The 18347-nt window shown below is 55.5% G+C and overlaps 2 protein-coding genes across 2 annotated transcripts in view; one reads left to right on the forward strand and one right to left on the reverse strand.

The window, feature by feature from the left end:
* Positions 1-5610: 5610 nt before the first annotated feature.
* Positions 5611-16681, reverse strand: LOC149996774 (calcium release-activated calcium channel protein 1). Its single transcript, XM_090290615.1, has 2 exons — positions 16127-16681; positions 5611-6216 (listed from the first exon to the last, which is right to left on the reverse strand). Exons 1-2 carry the CDS (start codon positions 16421-16423, stop codon positions 5611-5613), a joined length of 903 nt encoding a protein of 300 aa, XP_090146741.1. The 5' UTR covers positions 16424-16681.
* A 51-nt stretch (positions 16682-16732) lies between these two features.
* KDM2B (lysine demethylase 2B) overlaps positions 16733-18347 on the forward strand; it is a 113635-nt gene continuing 112020 nt past the window's right edge. Inside the window, exon 1 of the mRNA XM_090290609.1 lies at positions 16733-17018. The gene's annotated coding sequence lies outside the window, so the exon portion shown is untranslated. The remainder of the gene's footprint in view (positions 17019-18347) is intronic.

Below are 18347 nucleotides of genomic sequence, written 5' to 3' on the forward strand. Positions count from 1 at the left end.
GGGCCCCATGCTGACAGCTTCACCTGCGTCCCCTCCCATGACCCCTCAACAACCTAGGATGTCCTGCTATCACTAGTCCCATTTTAGAGGAGGAAACTGAGGTCCAAGGAGGGCCACAAGTCACCCCCTAGGAAGTGACTGTACTTACATGGAGGCACAGAGCAGTGGCCGTGTGTACAGGGCACCATTTTTCAAAAAAGTAGGGTGTGTGCGCTGGTTTATGTATGAACTCTTTAGATGGGAAACAAAGTGAACTGGGGACAGGAGAGGACAACGTTTCACTGTGTACTTGGAACCCTGTGAATGTATCATTCTGTTCAAAATATGAATAAAACTGAAATTAAAACCTGTTCTTAACGACCAGCATGTCTCTAAGTCGCCTGAGTTAATTTAAGAGTCCCTGGAGTGCTTGTTAAACAAACAGACCCAACTTCCAGCCAAGACAGAGGCGTAGACAGACACGCTGCGTCTCCCTCCACAACTAAGAAGGAACACAACTACCTCAGAACTAGAGACAACCAGCAGTTCCAGAAAATCAAGCTGCATGAAAGCCCAGCAAACAAAGATATAAAGAAGAAATACTCATCCACACAGGTAGGAGGGGCGGAGCCAGGGCAGAGAGGACGCGGTGTGGTGGCGGCGGCGGCAGCAGCAGGCTGGCAGAAAGCGCAGTCACGCGTTTTAAAAACTCAGGAGGGACACCTGGGGAGGGACACCTGGGGAGTGCTCCCAGCCCCAGACCAGACAGCGAAGCTCACGGTCTCAGCGCCGGGGAAGATCAAGCCTCATTGCTTCTGACTGTGCAAACCAGTGGGGGTTGGGGCGGAGGCAGAAACTGCAGGTCTCTCAGCAGAGTCCGCTTGTTTAAAGGGCCCCCAGGGTCCTAGATCGTCCGCAGGCCCACCCCCTCTGGGAACGTCGGCCAGGGCAGCAGCTAGAGGGGCACCAGTCCGGCGTGGAAGTGGGAGAGGTGCCTGGAAAAGGGGCGAGTGCTGGGCAGGCGGCATTGTTCCCTCTCGGGTCCCTCCCCAACACACAGCGCCACAACGTGGTGAAACGGGTCACCCTGTACTGACGAGTCCCTAAGGCCCCGCCCCTTACAACGTACCAGGAGCGACAGCTCTGCCTGGGACACAGAGGCAAACACACACACGGGAAACTCCCAGCCAAGATGGAGGCCTAGATAGACACGTTGCGTCTCCCTCAACTAAGAAGGAATGCAACTACCGCAAAACCGGAGACAGCCAGAAGTTCCACAAAACAAATGGAAGTCCAACGTAAGAAGTTACAAAGAAGCGGTGCTCGTCCGGACGGGTAGGAGGGGCGAGGCCGGGGTGGAGAGGTCAGGCTGTGCTGTCAGTGGCAGTTGCGCCGATGGTGGTGGGACAGCGGTGAGCACAGTCACCTGTATTTAAGGGGAGGCGAGAAGCGCCTGGGGAGCAGCCCCGGCTGCAGACCAGACCCACCAGCTTGCAATTCAAATGCCAGGGAAGGCAGACCCCCCATTGCCTTGGACTGTGAGGCCCGGGGGAGGTGGGGATGGAGGAGGAGGCTCCCTGCCTCTCAGTGGAGAGTGAATGGCAGGAATCCATCTTGGACCCCCACCCCCACAGAAAATGCCACAGCGTGGTGAGAAGGGTCACCCGGCTCTGACGAGTGCACGGGGCTCTGCCCCTATAGCATAGGAGGTGTGACAGCCCCACCCAGGAAGCAAAGGTAAACACAAAACTGTCAGGATGGCACAGATCATGATAGAGATCCCAATCACGCAGCTGACCAGACAGCAAATATCTAATCTAACGAAGCAGCAGACAGGAAATCTTTCTGAGGCACAGTTCAGAGCTTTGGTTATATGAATGCTTACAGACCTGACAGCAGATCTTAAACAAGACGGGGAAAGAATGAAGGCTAGTCCTGCTGAAATGAAAAAAAACACATATGGAACTAGTGGTGAGGAAAAGAAAACCAGGGATCAAATCAACAAACCAGAACATAGGGAAGGAACAAACAGTCAACCAGTGCAGAAAGAGGAAACGAGAGTGAGGAAAATGAGGAGAGGCTCAGAAACCTCTGGGACAGCTATAAGCGGGCCAACATCCGAATCATAGGGCTGCCAAAAGGTGAAGAACAACTAGAAATTGAAAATTATGTGAAAAAATAATGAAGCAGAACTTCCCTAACTTGGGGAAGGAAAGACTTACAGATCCAGGAAGCACAGAGAGTTCCAAAAAAACTGGACCCAGGGAGAACCACACCAAGACACATAATCAAAATGTCAAAAATTAAGAATTAAAAGGGAATCTTAAAAGAAGCAAGAGAGAAGAGAATTACATACAAAGGGGTTCCAATAAGACTCTCAGCTGGTTTCTCAAAAGAAACTCTACAGGCAAGAAGGGGCTGACAAGAAATATTCAAAGTAATGAAAAGCAAAAACCTACAACCACGATTACTCTACCCAGCGAAACTATCATTCAGAATAAAAGGGCAGAGAAAGTAATTCCAGGACAAAGTAAAACTGAAGGAGTTCATCAGATCCAAACCACTGTTATATGAAATGTTAAAGGGACTTGTTTAGGAGAAAGGGGATCAAAACTATGAACATTAAAGTGAAAACTTTATCACAACCACCAACAACAGAAGCTAGGGAACCGAAACAAAGGCAGACTAAGTAGGCAACGAGAGTGGGAAAAGAATTATAGGTATGAGGAACATTATGGGGGGAGGTCAGCAGGGAGGGGGAGGGGGGAAAGGGATGGAGATGGTACAGGAATTAGGAAGCATAGGCGGAGGGAGTGGAGTAGACAGGGAGATGCTGAGAACTATATGCACAACCAATGGGCATGGACTAAGGGGGGGGGACAGCTGGAGGGAGGGGGGGTCACTGGGTGGAGGGGAACAAAGGGAAAAGCATATTAAAAATAAACAAAAAAAAAAAAAACACAGACTCAGCCCTGGCTGGTATGGTTCAGTGGACTGAGCATCAGCCTGCAAACCAAAGAGTCCCCAGTTCGATTCCCAGTCAGGGCACATGCGTGGGTTGCAGGCCAGGTCCCCCAGTTGGGGGCACGCGAGAGGCAACCACACATTGATGTTTTTCTCCTTCTCTTTCTCCCTTCACCTCTAAAAATAAATAAATCTTAAAGAAAAGAAAAAACACAGAGAATTAGACATACCCAAGGGAAGGGCTTGAATACCTATATTTTACAAGGCAATCTTCTGCAAAAAGGACATGACACAATGCTCCATCAATCTCAACACATGGGAAGTTCAAGCAGACGACCGCCTAGCCTGGAGGCTCGCGGTCAGGCAAGGTACGTCACGCGCGGAGGCTGCGCGCAACGAGGAGGCGGTCCAGAAAAGATCGAGGCGGAAGCAGCGTCAGCAGCAGCAACAACAGCCATCTGCCTTCACCTGTACCAAGTGTGGCAGGGATTGTCACTCCCGAATCGGACTGCACAGCCATTCTCGGCGGTGCAGATAGACTCTCAAGAAGCTACGCCATCGTCTCTCGAGACGGACGGCTGCCGACGACGACGACGACGACAAGGCAATCTGGTGATTCTTGAGTTCAGGAAAGAAAACCTAAGACTATAGTCATAGCCCAGAAATTATCCCAGTGAGATTCCAGGTCTCCGCAGAAGCGGGGCGGCGGATCTCTTAAGAATGCATGGAAGGTACCTGTTTTCTCTGGGCAGCAGTGAACAGTTTCACACAGGGGTCCCTGCCCTGTGCTAATTGTCCTACTCGGTCCAAGCCATCCAGGAACATGGGAGGGGTGGGTCCTGGTGCATGTGATGCAGGAGGGAAGCAAGAAGCTGCAGTGGGAAAAAGGACAGCCCCCTTCCCCACTCGGCCCACAAAGCTGCTGTTGGCCAAGTTCAAGTCTGCGCAGGACAAGAACTTAAGGCCACACTTCCTCCCACCAACTTTCACTTTTGCCAGAGCTCTCAAACTCAAAGGCCCATAGGGGCTAGGTAGGTAGCACCGATGAAGCTGGCCTGGTGTGAAGCAAGAGGGAGCAGTGGCGACTGTGACAAACATGTCCTGAAGAAGAGGGTGGCTACAAGTCCTGCTCATTATTGGTCCACAAGAAGGTGGGCCCAGTGCTATTGCTGGGGCTTCTGAGCCAGAATCCTCCCACGTAAGATTTCTGGGAGTGCCCAGGCTCTGGGCCAGACTTTCTAGGTTCAAATTCTGCCCAATTACTTTTTGGGCATCAATTTTGTCATCTGCAAAATGGAGACAAATATTCCTGCCAAAGTGCACAACCTGATGGCAACAATGACAAAATATCTAGAGAAACCAGACCGAGGCAACATTCTACATGACAAACCACAGGCCTGGACGCGTCAAAAAATGTCAATGTCACAAAGGACAATGAGCGGTTGTTCCAACTCCAGGCACGCCATGATCCTGTAGCGGTTTGCTGCTAGAAAGGACATGGTGGGAGCACTGGGAAAGGGAACGTGAATGTTCTATTGGTATTGCATCAATGTCACTTTGACTGATTTTAACCCCTCAGTTATGGTTATGCAGGAGAATGTCCTTGGTTTTAGGAGGAAGCAGAGTCTTAGGTCACAGCACCAAGGGCCATGATATCTGTAACTAACGCATCTGGCTCAGGGGGAAAAACACAGGGACCCTCGTCTTTCACTGTGTCTGTGTTTGCAAATTTGCCGCTGAGCGGAGGTTGATAAGGACACCCTCTGCCTTGAAGCTTCAGCTCTCCTACTGGAAACAAGCGTCCTTTCCACGGCCTATTTAGCGCCACAGTTCCCACGTTCTGTGCTTTTTGTTGATTTCGCCCTTTAAACTAGTCCTCAGGCATAGTGCCTGCCGCCCAGTGCGCCTGAGCGCAGGGACGCCGGGCTGTGCCTTCCGGAGACAATGGCTGGGCCGGGTAGGTAAGCTTCATTTAGGCACAGGGGATGGTTCTGCTGGCCCCGAATCAACGCCAATGAGTCAACAATACATATTAAATACGGTGTCTTTAAATAGAAACATACATAAAACAAGGTTACGTATTGATCAGTTGACAGAAATAGTGGAACAGAACTACCGCAGGTAACAACTGACTATATATGTATTTCAGTTACTGTTCATGCAACTTTTTTGTAGGTCTGAAATTTCTCAAAATGTTTAAAAAAATCATCTGCTTAGAGGCTCACTTGATTGAGGCGCCCGGAGAAACACCAGGCAGCCCGGACCCAACAAATACACACAGTGGAGGCGCCCCTTATGAGTATATTTATGTGCTCACACACTCGCGCACACTCGACGCTGAACGGGGATGGGGGCGGGTGTCAAGATGGAAAGAACAGGAAGCATCCAGATGGCACGGGCATGGGCAAGGAGAGGGACAAAGGGAGCATTTGTCCCGGCTCTGGCTCCCGCCAGAGGTGAAGCCAGAGCTGGAAGAACAGGAAGTGCTTATCCTCCAAGGAGGAAAGTTTCAGAGTGCAGTTATTTCTCTTTAAAAAGAGCCTCTTCCCCCGACTCTCAGCCCCTGACCAAAGCCCGCCCCGTGCAGGCTGCCCTTGAGGCCGGAGCAGGACCAGGTCTTGGGGAAGGGCCTAAGGCCAACACTGGGACGGCCGGGCCCGGGGGGGCTCAGGCGTAGTGGCTGCCGGGGGTCGGCGGGTGGTCCCCTCTGTGGTCTAGCTGGTCCTGCAGGCGCGCGAACTCTGCCAGCTCGTTCAGCTCCTGGAACTGCCGGTCCGTCTTGTGGCTGACCAGGGAGCGGTAGAAGTGCACCGCGAAGACGATGAAGACCAGGCCGAAGGGGACCATGATGGTGGTGGACGCGATGGCGGCGGCCTGGCCCGGCGTGATGCCGCCGCCGCCGCTGCCGTTGACGACCGCGCCGGGAGCCGGGGGTTTGCCAGTGGGCCGCGGCTGGCCTGGCTGCTTCTTGAGGGGCAAGAACTTGACCCAGCAGAGCAGCACGACCTCGGCCAGGAACAGCAGCGTGCCGATGACGGTGGAGAAGGCCCAGGCGAGCTCGATGTGGCGGTGCATGCGCTCGTGGGGCGACTCCCGGACCGAGTTGAGGTTGTGCACGTTGCTCACCGCCTCGATGTTGGGCAGGATGCAGGTGCTGATCATGAGCGCGAACAGGTGCACGGCCACGAGCACCGTGGTGCAGGCGCTGAAGGCGATGAGCAGCCCCGGCGGGTAGTCATGCTCGGCGTCCAGCTGCACCTCCACCATGGCCACCTGCAGGGAGAGGAGGCGGGCTGAGCACCGGGACAGTCACGGCCCACACAGGCTTTCCTTCTGTCACACCGGGGGGCCCTGGGCAAGTCATGAGGTCTCCCTGAGCCTCAGTCTCCACGTATGTATAATGGGGATCACAAGACTCATCTGCTCGGGGTTGGGAAGCGGCAGAAAGTACTGGTAAGGACAGCAGACTGCCTGGGTGTGAATCCCAGTTCTGCTCCCCAGCAGCTACCTGTCCTTGGGAATGTCACTGAACCTCTCTGAGACACCACTCTCTTATCTGGAAAACAGGAGCATCATATTAGTTCACGGGTTTATTTTAACAATTAAATGAGAGCTCCTGGCACGTGACCAGCACCTACCACGGAGCAGCCACTGCTCTTACCACAGCCAGGTGTTAAAGGCCAACCACACCAGTGGTTAAACGGGCTTATGTGTACTTTACTACGGTAAGAAGTTTGGCCCTGGCTGGTGTGGCTCAGTGGATGGAGCACTGGCCTCTGAACCAAAGGGTCGCCGGTTTGATTCCCAGTCAGGGCACAGGCCTGGGTTGCGGGCCAGTTGGGGGCACGTGAGAGGCAACCGTGATGTTTCTCTCCCTCTTTCTCCCTTCTTTCTCCTCTCTCTAAAAACAAATAAATAAAATCTTAAAAACAAAGTTTGCATTAAAAAAAAGAAAAAGCAATCCCCCTCCTCCTTCCCTGTTGGCCCCCCACTCCCATCCTCAAGCGGAGGGTGTGGATGGAGGTGAAGGTCAGGCCCAGGCCCTTTCTGAGAACACAGTGCAGCAACCAACAAGGAGCCATGAGGCTTCCCAGAAGAGACGGGCTCCAGCTGGGAGGCGTGCGTCAGCCCTGGGGCCATCTACTCCCCAGGCCCCAGTTCCGTCCCCAGGCCCCAGGGCTGATGCACTAGCTTCCGCCCAGTTCGCGGAGACCTGTGGATCCGGGGTCACCGGGGGCACACTCAGGGCCTGCCACCTGCTGCTTGACACCTGGGCCTTGCAATGACCCCACGTGAAGAAGCCAGCTCATCAGATCTGGGCTGGGAGCAGCAGGCTGGAGAAGTGCCAGGAGGACTCTGGCTGTTTTCAAGATCACTGGCGGCCGAAGGCCAGCCCCGAGCACTGAGCACAGGTGCGGGTATGTGGCACTGGGGCCGGCCGCCGGAGTGCGGCGGACTCAAGGCCACATTTGGAGAGAAACACTGACTGGCTGTTTCACCCATCTAGGCACTCATCGGTTGACTCTTTAAAAAGAAACGTGTATTTATTTTATTTTCCCCTCCTCTGAGGGCATGCTTACTGATTTTAGAGCGCGCGGGCGGAGGGAAAGAAACACAGATGTGAGAGAGAAACATCAGCCAGCGGCCTCCCGCGCGTGCCCCCACCGAGGACTGAGCCCACCACCGTCCGGTTACAGGACGACGCTTCAGTCGAGCCGCCCTGGCCAGGATGTGTTTACTGATTTGAGAGAGGAAGGGAGAGGGAGAGAAACATCGACTGATGGCCTCCCATATGCGCCCCAACCGAGGATCGAACCCGTAACCTGGGTATGTGCCCTGACCAGGAACCGAACCCCCGACCTATTGGTGTAAGGACGACGCTCCAACCTGCTGGGCCACCAGCCAGGTCCTCCCTTCCTGCCTCAGCCTGCTGCCCTGGGACCTGAAACCAGAGAAGCGACCAGCCTGTGCTCAGCTGCCCCAGGCCGCTGGCTATTCACTCACTGGAAATGTCCAAGAGCCATTAGATGCCCCAGGCCCTGAGCTGGATGCTGGGAGCATATGAGTGATGGAAGGGGGGTACTGCTCCCTTACCTGGTGTCTCCACCTTTGTATGGCTGTTAAAGAGGCAACTGGCTCCTCCACTTACAAAGCTGGTGACCTTGGACAAGTATCTCACCCTCTCTGTGCCACCGCTTCCACATCTACAGGACAGGGGCTACTTCTCACGGTTGTCAGGAGAATTCAAAGAGCTCACAAATATAGAGCCCTCAGAATAGGACCTGGCAGATAATAAGCTTAATAGCAGGAACTGAGGCTCAGAGAGGCAAGGTCAGCGGCTCAAGGGCTACAGACACGGCTGTGGAGCAAGGCATCTGAACTCAAGTCCACTCGGCTCTCCAGCCTTGTGGCGCAGGAACATTTCCCTCCCAGGCTTGTGCTGCTACAGACTGAATGTTCGCAACATCCCCACTAAAGTCACAGGTTGCAACCCTAACCCCCAATGTGATGGTGTTAGGAGGTGGGGCCTTTCAAAGGTGATTAGGTCATGAGCGTAGCGCCCCCATGATGAGACTGGTGCCCTTATAAAAGAGGCTGCAGGCCCCGGCCAGGTAGCTCAGGTGGTTAGAGCATTGTCCCTGATACACCAAGGTTGTGGGTTCGATCCCAGGTCAGGGCACACACAAGAATCAAGCAATGATGCATATATAAATGGAACACAAATTGATGTTTTTCTCTCTCCCCGTTCCTCTTAAAAAAGGCTTCTGAGATCTCCTTGCCTCCCACCACGTCACCATGCGAGGACAGTGAGAAGATGGGTCCAGGAGCCAGGAAGCCGGCCGTTACCAAACACTGAACCGTCAGGTGCCTTGACCTTGGACCTGCAGCCTCCAGGGCTGTGAGGAATAACCGTCTGTTGTTTATACGCCACCCAGCTGTGGGGTTCTGTGGTAACAGCCCGGATGGACTAAGACAGTGGCCGGGGAGATGAAATGGGGTCTTCACATGTAAGTGTTTTAACACAGGGCCAGCCCACAGGGGGTGCTCAATAAATCTTAGTTTAAAAAAAAAACAACCACGGGGCTGGAAGTGGAAGAGAACTAGTCCCTGGAGGCTCTCAGCTCAGGCTGGAGAGAGCTGATCCACACGCCCATGTTCTACCCCTGGGGGTGGGAGCGGGACCGGACCCCCACTCTGAGCCTCATGGGCTCCAAACCACACCTGGCCAGGTGGCCACATCAGCAGGAGAGAGACCACCTTTTCCACACCGTCTGTTACAACCACAGGTCTCAGGGCCAGATGCAGCTGCTGGGACACACCTGGCCTGGGGACACCAGAACTGGCCGCCTTCCCCCAGCTCTTGGGCCAGGCTGGGCGGCTCAGTCGGTGGCCCTGGGCCCTCGGAGGAAGAGGAAAGGGCCCGTGGCCATGCTCCGGAAGAAACTCCATCACCCTCACTGGACTCTACAATTCCTGGAACTTCGACCACGCGGGCTGGCTCTATGTACTGTCCCCACATTGGGGACAGAGTTCCATGTCACGGGGCTGCGTAAAGGAACAACTGGTACAAATCATGGCTCCCGATGAAAACGGTTCCCAGGAAGAAAGCCGCCGCTTTTTCCAGAATGCTTCCGCTTGGGAAATCTCCCCACGCGAAGGGAGCGTGAAGTCACAGGGGCCTCATGAATCTGGCAGGCGACTCCCAGGGCCCCAGCTGAGTCCGGGAGAGATAGATCAGATTGCAAGCGGCTTCACAAGGTAAATATAGCTGGAGCGCTGGGCTCGTTAAACCAAAATAAACATCTCCCATCCAGTCACAGGCCTGCTTGAACCTGGCCACAGGGGTCCCAAAGGGTAGGGAGGGTGGGAGACTGCCAGCCCCACCTCAGAACGGCCCGTGGGTCCCCCTACGTGGGACGCTGGGATGCCAATTTTCAGGCACGAGCCAAGAGGGTCATATGATTCTGAAAGGTAGGGCCCGGCTGGCTTTGCCAGGGTCTGCCCACTCGGCCTGGAGGCCAGCCACCTCTCACTCCTGCTGGGCTCCAGGGACCCCGGCCACCTGGTGCCTGAAGTCCAGGCCCTTCTGAGGTTGCCTTTCTATGCCTGGCCCGACCCCAGCGCCCACGGCTGGGGGACACACTGCTCCTCTCCCAACCCTGGGCTTCTCTTGTTCACCTTGAGGAGGGTGGGTGGCTTCCGCCTGGAACAGGAGAGCCGCCAGGCCACAGTCACGCAGGGTCACTCGGGGTCACCCAGAGCTGTCTGAGCCTGCCTGTCCCACCTCAGATGCAAACCATCTATTAAGGGAGGACTGAGGCCTAGCCCAGCGGTTTACAAACTCTTTTGACCACTACCTCCACTATTCCAAATGTTTCTATAAATAGATACACACATTTATAACGGAAACAAAAACTCCACCAAACAATACTTATCCTGAAATGCACGAACAAGGCCTATTCTTACAACACAGGATGCATGCTGCTACTTGATTTCATTCCATTCTTATTCCATTAAAAAAAAAAAAAAAAGGCTGGTTGCAACTCTCGAAACTGATGCCACGAACCACCAGTAGGTTGGAGGAGGGAGGGGAGAGAAAAGGCCTAGACTTTCTCTTCCTCGGGCTCACTGCGGCTTCTTTAGGTTTTATCTTCCAAGTCATCCCTGTCCCATGGCTGCCCAGGTGAGGACAGGGCCATTCACTCACTCAGGGAAGCTATTTATTGAGAACCTATTATGTGCCTGCAGGGTCTTGTGGCTCTACTGGAGAGAAAGCAGGAAGCCACTCCCTCCCCGCTGGGCACTGAACATGTTCCGAAGATGTAATAACGGATCCCCTTCCCCCGCTTCACTCTCCTGCTTCTCTCTGTTCTGCTCGCACACAGCACCGGGCCTGGCCCTCTAGGTGTCTCGGTAAAACAACCGTAAAGAAACAAATGGGGATAAGACCTGACCTTCAGGCATTTCAACCCGGGGCCTCTGAAGTGTCCGACAGACAATCCTGTGTGATCCACTGGAAAGCAGACTGTATCCGAATTTCTAATGACCTTCTTGTTTAGCTCATCCTTTCAACTTTTTATTATTGTGTTGTGTGTTTATGTACGCGTTATTGGGACACATTTCATGCACAAGATATAACACACATACATGCATACGTATACGTATTTGTACGCATAGGCCTACAGATACTGAGGCTGGTACTAACAATTTTTGAGAGACGTGTGCACTCAAAAGCCTGCAGACCACCTAGGGGCTAGCAAACTGCAGCTTGCAGACTACAATTTTTGTAAATAAAGTTTTATTGACACACAGCCACACCCATGCATTTACCTATTAGCTGAGCTAAAATGGCAGAATTTAGTAGTTATCCCTGAGATTCGTGGCCTGCAAGGTAAAAAATATTTACTATCTGTTAAGAAAACGTTGGCTGATTCCCGGGTTAAACCAATGCTCCCGAAGAGGGCTGTCCAACCATAGTCCCCGGAGATTCTCCTCGGAAGAAGAGTCTGTGGTCCTATTGGGGTGAGGCATCCCTTCTGGGGGGCAGCTTAAGGATTCCTAGAAGTCCCAACACAGAGAAACCTGCTGGCTTTTGTTTAAACGTCCTCGGTTCTACCTCTCCAACCCCCCCCAGCCCCCCGATTACCCTAGTGCCCCTCTGAAAAAGCCCAGTCCTTCACCAGCCCTGGACCCGGGAACCAGCAGAGCCCAACACAGACGCTGGCAGAAAATTCCAGAAATGTGCCACAGGCCCCTGTGAACTTCTACAAAGGGCTTCTCTGCTAAGCAGGGAGCACTGTCTCCTCGGGGCACGCAGCAGCATTCCCTGTACGCACAGCCCAGAGCAGAACTGGACATCTGGAGGCCCTCAAAGGCCCAGCCATCGGCCAGCGACGGGGGCACAGGGGGGCTGCAGCTGCGCACGAAAGGCCCCAAGTCCGACCAGGACGTGAATTTTCCTAGCCGGGTGATCCTAACTACTGTCTGTAGCACATACCTTTAAAGCTGCTCCGAGGGCTAAGATGGAAGGAAAAAGGGCCAGGCACGTGCCTGGCGTTCGGTAAACGGTAACATCATCCACCTTATTCTAGAACTGATCTCGTGCCGGTAATCCCTCTGCTCCCCACCACCTATAAAGAGTTCAAACTCTCCCAACAGCCAGCCAAGGCACTGCCCCATCTTGCCAGGCTAGATACATCTTTCTCTCCTTACTCACCCTCAACTCCAGGTAAGGCAGCCCCTCTGCCTGTCCCCGAGACCCTGCACATTCTCATCTTTATCACCCTGTTTCCAACACTTCCTCTGCTCAGAGGGTTCTTCTCCGAGCCCTAACCCTGCCGCCCTCAAGGCTTAGCTGGAAGTGCATTCCTTCCCATGCAGCAGTCCCAGCACCACGAGAACAAGGGTGAGTGAGACTCCTGGATACCTGGGCCAGGTATATTCTAAGTGCTTTGCAAATACAGATGCTCCTCAACTTACAATGGGGTTACATCCCAATAACCTGATCTTAAGTGGAAAATATCGTTAAGTTAAAAACGCATGTAATACACCTAACCTACTGAACATCAGAGCTCAGACTAGCCTACCTTGCACGTGCTCAGGACTCTTATATTGGCCTATGGCTGGGCAAAATCATCTAACACAAAGCCTGTTTTATAATAGAGTGTTGTAATTTATTATGCGTATTGCTTTCACTCCATTGTCAAGTCAGAAAAAACAGTTAAGTCAAACCACCTTAAGCTGGGACTGGCTGTACTAATACAATGTATCTTCACCCCAACCCCATAAGGTTGGTACTACTATTACCCCCATTGTACAGATGAGAAAACTGAGGCCCAGAGACATTCAGTGGCTTCCCCAGGGCCTCACAGATTTAAGTGGAAGAGCCAGGATTTGAACCCAGGAATGTCTGGCTGCAGAGTCTCTGTCCTTACTTTGTTCGACTGTGCTCCGCCTCCCACCGCTGTGATGCTTCCTCTTCCCTAGCAGAGGGGCTACACCACCGACAGGGGTCTGCAGCTTCCTCAGGCATGTCATTCCACACCCCCTAGGCTGTGGGAAGCCCACAGGAGACAGTCCAACACCTGGCACAAGGTCTAGCCTCTCGCGAGAGCCAGCCAACAGCAGCCGTGACCACACCCAGTGAGGAGCGCTACGAGAGGTAACAGTGATTGCTGCCTCATGGCCATGCCCCCCCAGATTCTGCACATGTCACAGAGGCTCAGTTATGTCTTATGATTTGAGCTCTGCCTTCCAAGTCCTTTTCGCAGAAATTCCAAGCAACTTCTGAACCTGCTCTGGAACCTGGGAACAAAAGGGTGGTGGCGGGCAGTGAACTTGAGGAGGCAGATAATCCAAAAATAATTGATCCCGGGTCGTGGAAGGCATTTTGTTTACGGCAGCAGGCTGACCTTCCCAATTATCTTCTGCTTAGGCTAACGTTACATTTATACACAGCCCGGAGCCCGCCCTCCCCAGCAAAGCAAGATGGTTACGTGTGCTCACCACAATCCTTCGGGGGCCAGGCTCAGGCCGAGGCTGGCAGCCTCTCACTGAGAGGTAAACTGAGGTCCTTAGGGCCTGAATCGTAGCCCTCGAGGGTCCCTTTGGCTCAAGAATACCTGCAGGATGCTGATCACGGGCTACCTCCAGGGCCCCCTGTTCAGAGTCTAGATGCTGAGCCCAGACAAGACCTGTCGTTTCTAGAAAGGCCATCAGGAGCAAGAAACCTGTCTGCAGACTAGAAGGTCCAGCGAAGGTGTCCATCATCAGATCCTGAAAATTCTTCAACCTGTCATGGGCCTCATTATGAATCCTCATGCAAGTCGCTGGGAGAGGGGGACACACGCTCCCTCTGTCCACATGAGAAAACGGGCCCCCCCAAAGTAAAGCTGCTTGCCTGAGGTCGCATGGCCATGGGGAAGGGGTCCCTCAATCCCTTCCAGTCTCTTGGGAGACCCTGCCTCAATCACATCTGAAGACGAGCCGAGTACGGCACCCCCAATGACTCCCCTATCCCTGGAGATCGAAGGTCACATGAGGGCCTCTGGTTTTCCAGGTCTCTCTAGGAAGGAAGCCCTTGGGGGCAGGAAGTGGATAGTGCTGACTCACAGGGCAAGGGAGAGTAGTCCAGGAAACTCACTCACTGTTTCCATGGTGCCAGGCTGTGTGGCACCCTGTCCCCTGAGGGGCTCACTTACAAGGCTGGGTGTCTGTGGTGGGAGGGGGGTGCCCGCGGACTGGCCCTGCTGAGTCCCCCTCCTTCCCCAACCCCGTCTCTCCCGTAGATTCCCAGACACATGGCAAACAGTTACCCTCTTGTGACTGCTAACCCAGAACGGAGGCTGTCATGGGATTCAGCTCCTCCCGCCAGCAGAACTTTCGGGGGTTCCACCCGCAGAGCCGAGGCCCACCCAGCGCCACCGGCTGACCCTGCCTCCTGACTTGCCCGCACTGTTTTTAGCAAGAGGAGGAGGGAGATGACATTTGTTTAGAAGACCTGCTTCTCTGAGAGGAAGAAGGTGGCAGAGAGTCACCCACTGATCCGCGCTTCTCCTGGAGTGGGAAGGGGTCTGGGCAGCGATGAATTTATGACCCCAAGAAAAGGGAAACGGGCATGCCACCTCCTCGGGGCACTGCTGTGAAGAGCTGACATTCACTGGGGCCACTCCCTTCCCCAAAAGTGTAAAACTTTATTTCGCTCAAGAAAAAAAAAAAAAAGAACACTTTTCTGCTCTCCTTCTCCTTCTCCAGGAGACCTCGTTACCTAACATGTCCCCAGCCGGGCATCCATCGGGGGCTCCAAACACACCAATGACAGAAGTGTCCAAGAGGGCTCTGGATGCCAGCTGAGTGGGTTCAAATCCCACCCCAGCAGACAGGCCGGCTGGCCTTGGGAAGTCCCACAGGGCGGCTGAGGAGCTCCCGTGGAAGTTTGGGAAGCCCACGGAGCGCCCGTACGCAGTGAGTGCCTGGTAAGTGCCCGCTCTTCGGACGAGATTCGTCAGGCAAAGGCAGAGACTGCGCTCTTAGGATCTGATAAAGGAGAATTTCATCACATCAGCCTAGACTAAAAGCTAGCATGCCACTCCCTTACACACACACGCACGCACGCACGCACACACACTTTCGCTCTCTCTCAAGGCTCCCTCAACTGAATTCCTAATTTCAGAGCAACTTCTGAGTGGCAGCCTTCATTTCCCGATTCAGAAACCGAGGCCCACGGAGGGATCTGTCACATGAGCAGCGAGCGATAGAGTCGGAGAGCTCTCCCCACCCCGGGGCGCGCGCCCGGGCCCGGCCGAGGGCTTCTGCAGAGTTCAGGCTCCCCGCCTCGGCCACTAGTTTGCAGGACGCAGGGCCGGGCCCAGACACACGCTCTTCTCAACAAAACACAAAGGGCGGAGCCACTCCCTCCCTCCCGGCTGAGGGCTGAGCCCTGGGTTAGGGACCTCGGTGTGGAAGCGTGGGGGCCGGGGGCACAGACCCCCCTCACCCCGGCGGATAATCAGGAACTGATCTGCAGCGCCCTGCCTGGGAGACTCCCCGATTCCAGGCCGGGGCCCCCCCAGCGCCGGCGCTCTGCCCGTCCAGCAGCCTGGCTGACCTCACCCCTTCCTCACTGGCCCGGGAGAGGAAACTGAGGTCACCCCTGTGTCGAGAAAGAGCCCTTTCCACGGGAACGCTCCCCACGCCTCCCCCGCGCCCAGGGACTCAGCGGCGAGCTGCCGGAGCGGAGACTCGGGGTGGGGAGTGGCTGTCAACCCCCCGGCCGGGGCGCTCCGACAGTGCGTGGGAGAAAGGGCGCCGGGAAGTCCCCTCTGTACCAGGCGGCGAAGGAGCGCGGCCGATACCCCCGGGCACGCGAGGGCGCTCAGGGGCGCGTCGCCGCCCCCCCACCTCCGACACCTGCTCCCGAGGAGCCGAGACCCTCGCGTCTGTCCTCCCGCGCCCCCAGCAGAGGCGGGACCGGGTCCTTCCACACTTACTTCGAGGTTCCTGCTGTCTCTCCCTCCTCGCGGCACTGGCCGCCCCCAACCCCGGACATTTGCAGGAAGGACACCAGATCGCCCGCACCGCTGTCACTGGTCGCCCATCTCTTGTCCCGTCCACGACAGCCTTCCCCCGCGGGCCGGCGCCGTCGGGACAGCAGAGGGGGCAGGGCGGGGCGGCCCGGACTCACCATGGCGAAGCCGGAGAGCAGAGCCGAGGTCCGGCTGGAGGCTTTGAGCTTGGCGCGGCTCAGGTAGAGCTTGCGCCAGGACAGCGCCTGCATCGAGTGCTCGTTGAGGCTCATCACCTTGCAGTAACTCTGGCTGACCCAGTCCGGGTAGGTGACGGCGGGCGGCGGCGGCGACCCTGGGGGCCCCCCGTCCCCGCTGCGGCGGCGGCTCGGGTGGCTGTTGGCGGTGCTGCTGCCGCCGCTGAGGGGAAGCTCGGGACTGCTGTGGCTCGGGGGCGGGGCGGGCTCCGGATGCATGGGGCACGCTGCAAAGGCGCGGGCCCGCCCGGGCGCCAGCGGAGGCAGCGGCCCCCGCTCCCCGCTGCACCTCCGCCTCCGCCGGAGGCAGCCGCCGCCTGCCCCTGGCGCGGGCCCGGCCCGACCCGCCCCGCAGCCGAGGACTCGGAAGGGAGCGAGAAGTTGCGGCCGCAGCTCGCAGGGACGCAGCGCCGCCTGCAAAAGTCCGGGCGGCAACGACGCGAGCCTGCGCGCCAGCCAGCGTCCCGGATCCCCCGGCCCGGACCCCCGGCGCGCGCCGCGATTGGCCGCCGCCCCGTCTTTATTTGCATGCGCCCCGCCCTCCATGACACCCCCGTCCGCGACAGGGTGGGCGGTGCCGGCGCGAGTCATGTGACTCGTCTCCTCCGACGGCACCGCCCACAGCTCCTGGCGCGACGCCGCCGGCGCCCGCGTCTCTTCCTGGAAGTGCTGCAGGTCCCCCGGCCCGCGGCGCTCGGGCTGCAGTCCCCTCCCATCTCCTCGACCGCTCCAGTGGCCGGTCTCCCAGACTTCGGAGCCCTTGATCGGGTCGCCCCAGGGCAGTTCCTGTGACTCGTTTCCCCTTTGGAACAAGGTAGCCCCAGATCTGCATGAAAAAGCAGGCGGACGTCTAGCGCTCATTCATTCTGTGTTTACTGAGCACGTATTGGGTGACAACACCGTTCTAGGCGCTGAGGGTAGGGCGATGACCCAGGCGGGCGAGACCCCTGCCTTCGTGGGGCTCTCATTCTGGTTGCGGTGACACACCGGAAGTGGATTGTAATAGTTTCGAAGGTGATAAGTATATAGAAAAGATAAAGCCGGGTGAAGGGGGTGGACCTCAGTGCCATTTTGATTCTGGAATGCTCCGGGCAGAGATTTCTTTTGGCCTCTTTCGTCGTCAGGCAACAAACAAACAAAGTAAGTGCACACCTTTCCGACTCGGTCATATCTGAGCCGAGACCTGAACCAGCAACGCAGAGAGCCAGGGGCCTGCCCTGACTGGCGGGGCTCAGTGGGCTGGGCGTCGTTCCGCAGACCGAAGGGTGGTCGGCTGAATTCCCCGTTTAGGGCCCTTGGCTGGCTTGGGGCTGTGCAGGAGGCAGACGATGGATGTCCGCGTTTCTCTCCTCTTTCTCCCTCCCTTCACCTTTCTGAAATAAATACAATCTTAAAAAAAAAATTGAGCCAGGGACCCGCTTTCCAGAGGAAAAGGGAATAGCACGTGCAGCAGTACCTGGCTGGAGCATTAGGAGGCCGATTTAGCTGCAGAATAGGCAGGACAGGTGCGGCGGGGTACCTAGGATGTCAGCTCCCGGGGGGCAGGATCCTTTCCTGTCGAATTCCACCGCCAGCATCCAGACTATCACTCGGTAAGTGCAGGGTGCCCAGCGAGTATATGTTGCATGAGTAAAGTGTAGCGGGGACGGCAATGAGTGAACCTAGCCAGCTCATCATTAGCCCAGAGTGAAATCACACAAGCATGTGGCATTCCAGGTCACCTGTGTGAAATTGAACTCTTGTTACCACTAGAGAGCGCCTCTCCACTCACGCACATCAGGGGATCAAACTGAAGCATCCCTCCCTCCCAGAATACTGGGGTTCCCCCAGAGGCTTCGCCCTGTTTTTATGAGCGCAAAGGTACAGAGCTTGGAACTTGACATCTCCCTTTTCAGGGCTTGTTTCTGTGGTCACCTTAGCACTTGTTACTCCCTCCACTTACCATCTGTGTCTCAGCTCCAATGTCACCTCCAGAGAGAGACCTTCCTGATGTCAGTGTGCTATCACTTCACCCCTTTTTATTTCCTTTCTAGCTCTGATCACTATAGTATTTGAAATCGCCTACTTTGTGTATTGATCAGTTTGCTCGTGCCCTTCACTCTCCTGCCGATGAGGGTCCTGAGAGCAAAGTTCGTATGTTTTT

The sequence above is a fragment of the Furipterus horrens genome, unplaced genomic scaffold (assembly GCF_987537825.1).
Source record: "Furipterus horrens unplaced genomic scaffold, mFurHor1.1.pri manual_scaffold_11, whole genome shotgun sequence".
In the NCBI taxonomy this organism is placed as follows: domain Eukaryota; kingdom Metazoa; phylum Chordata; class Mammalia; order Chiroptera; family Furipteridae; genus Furipterus; species Furipterus horrens.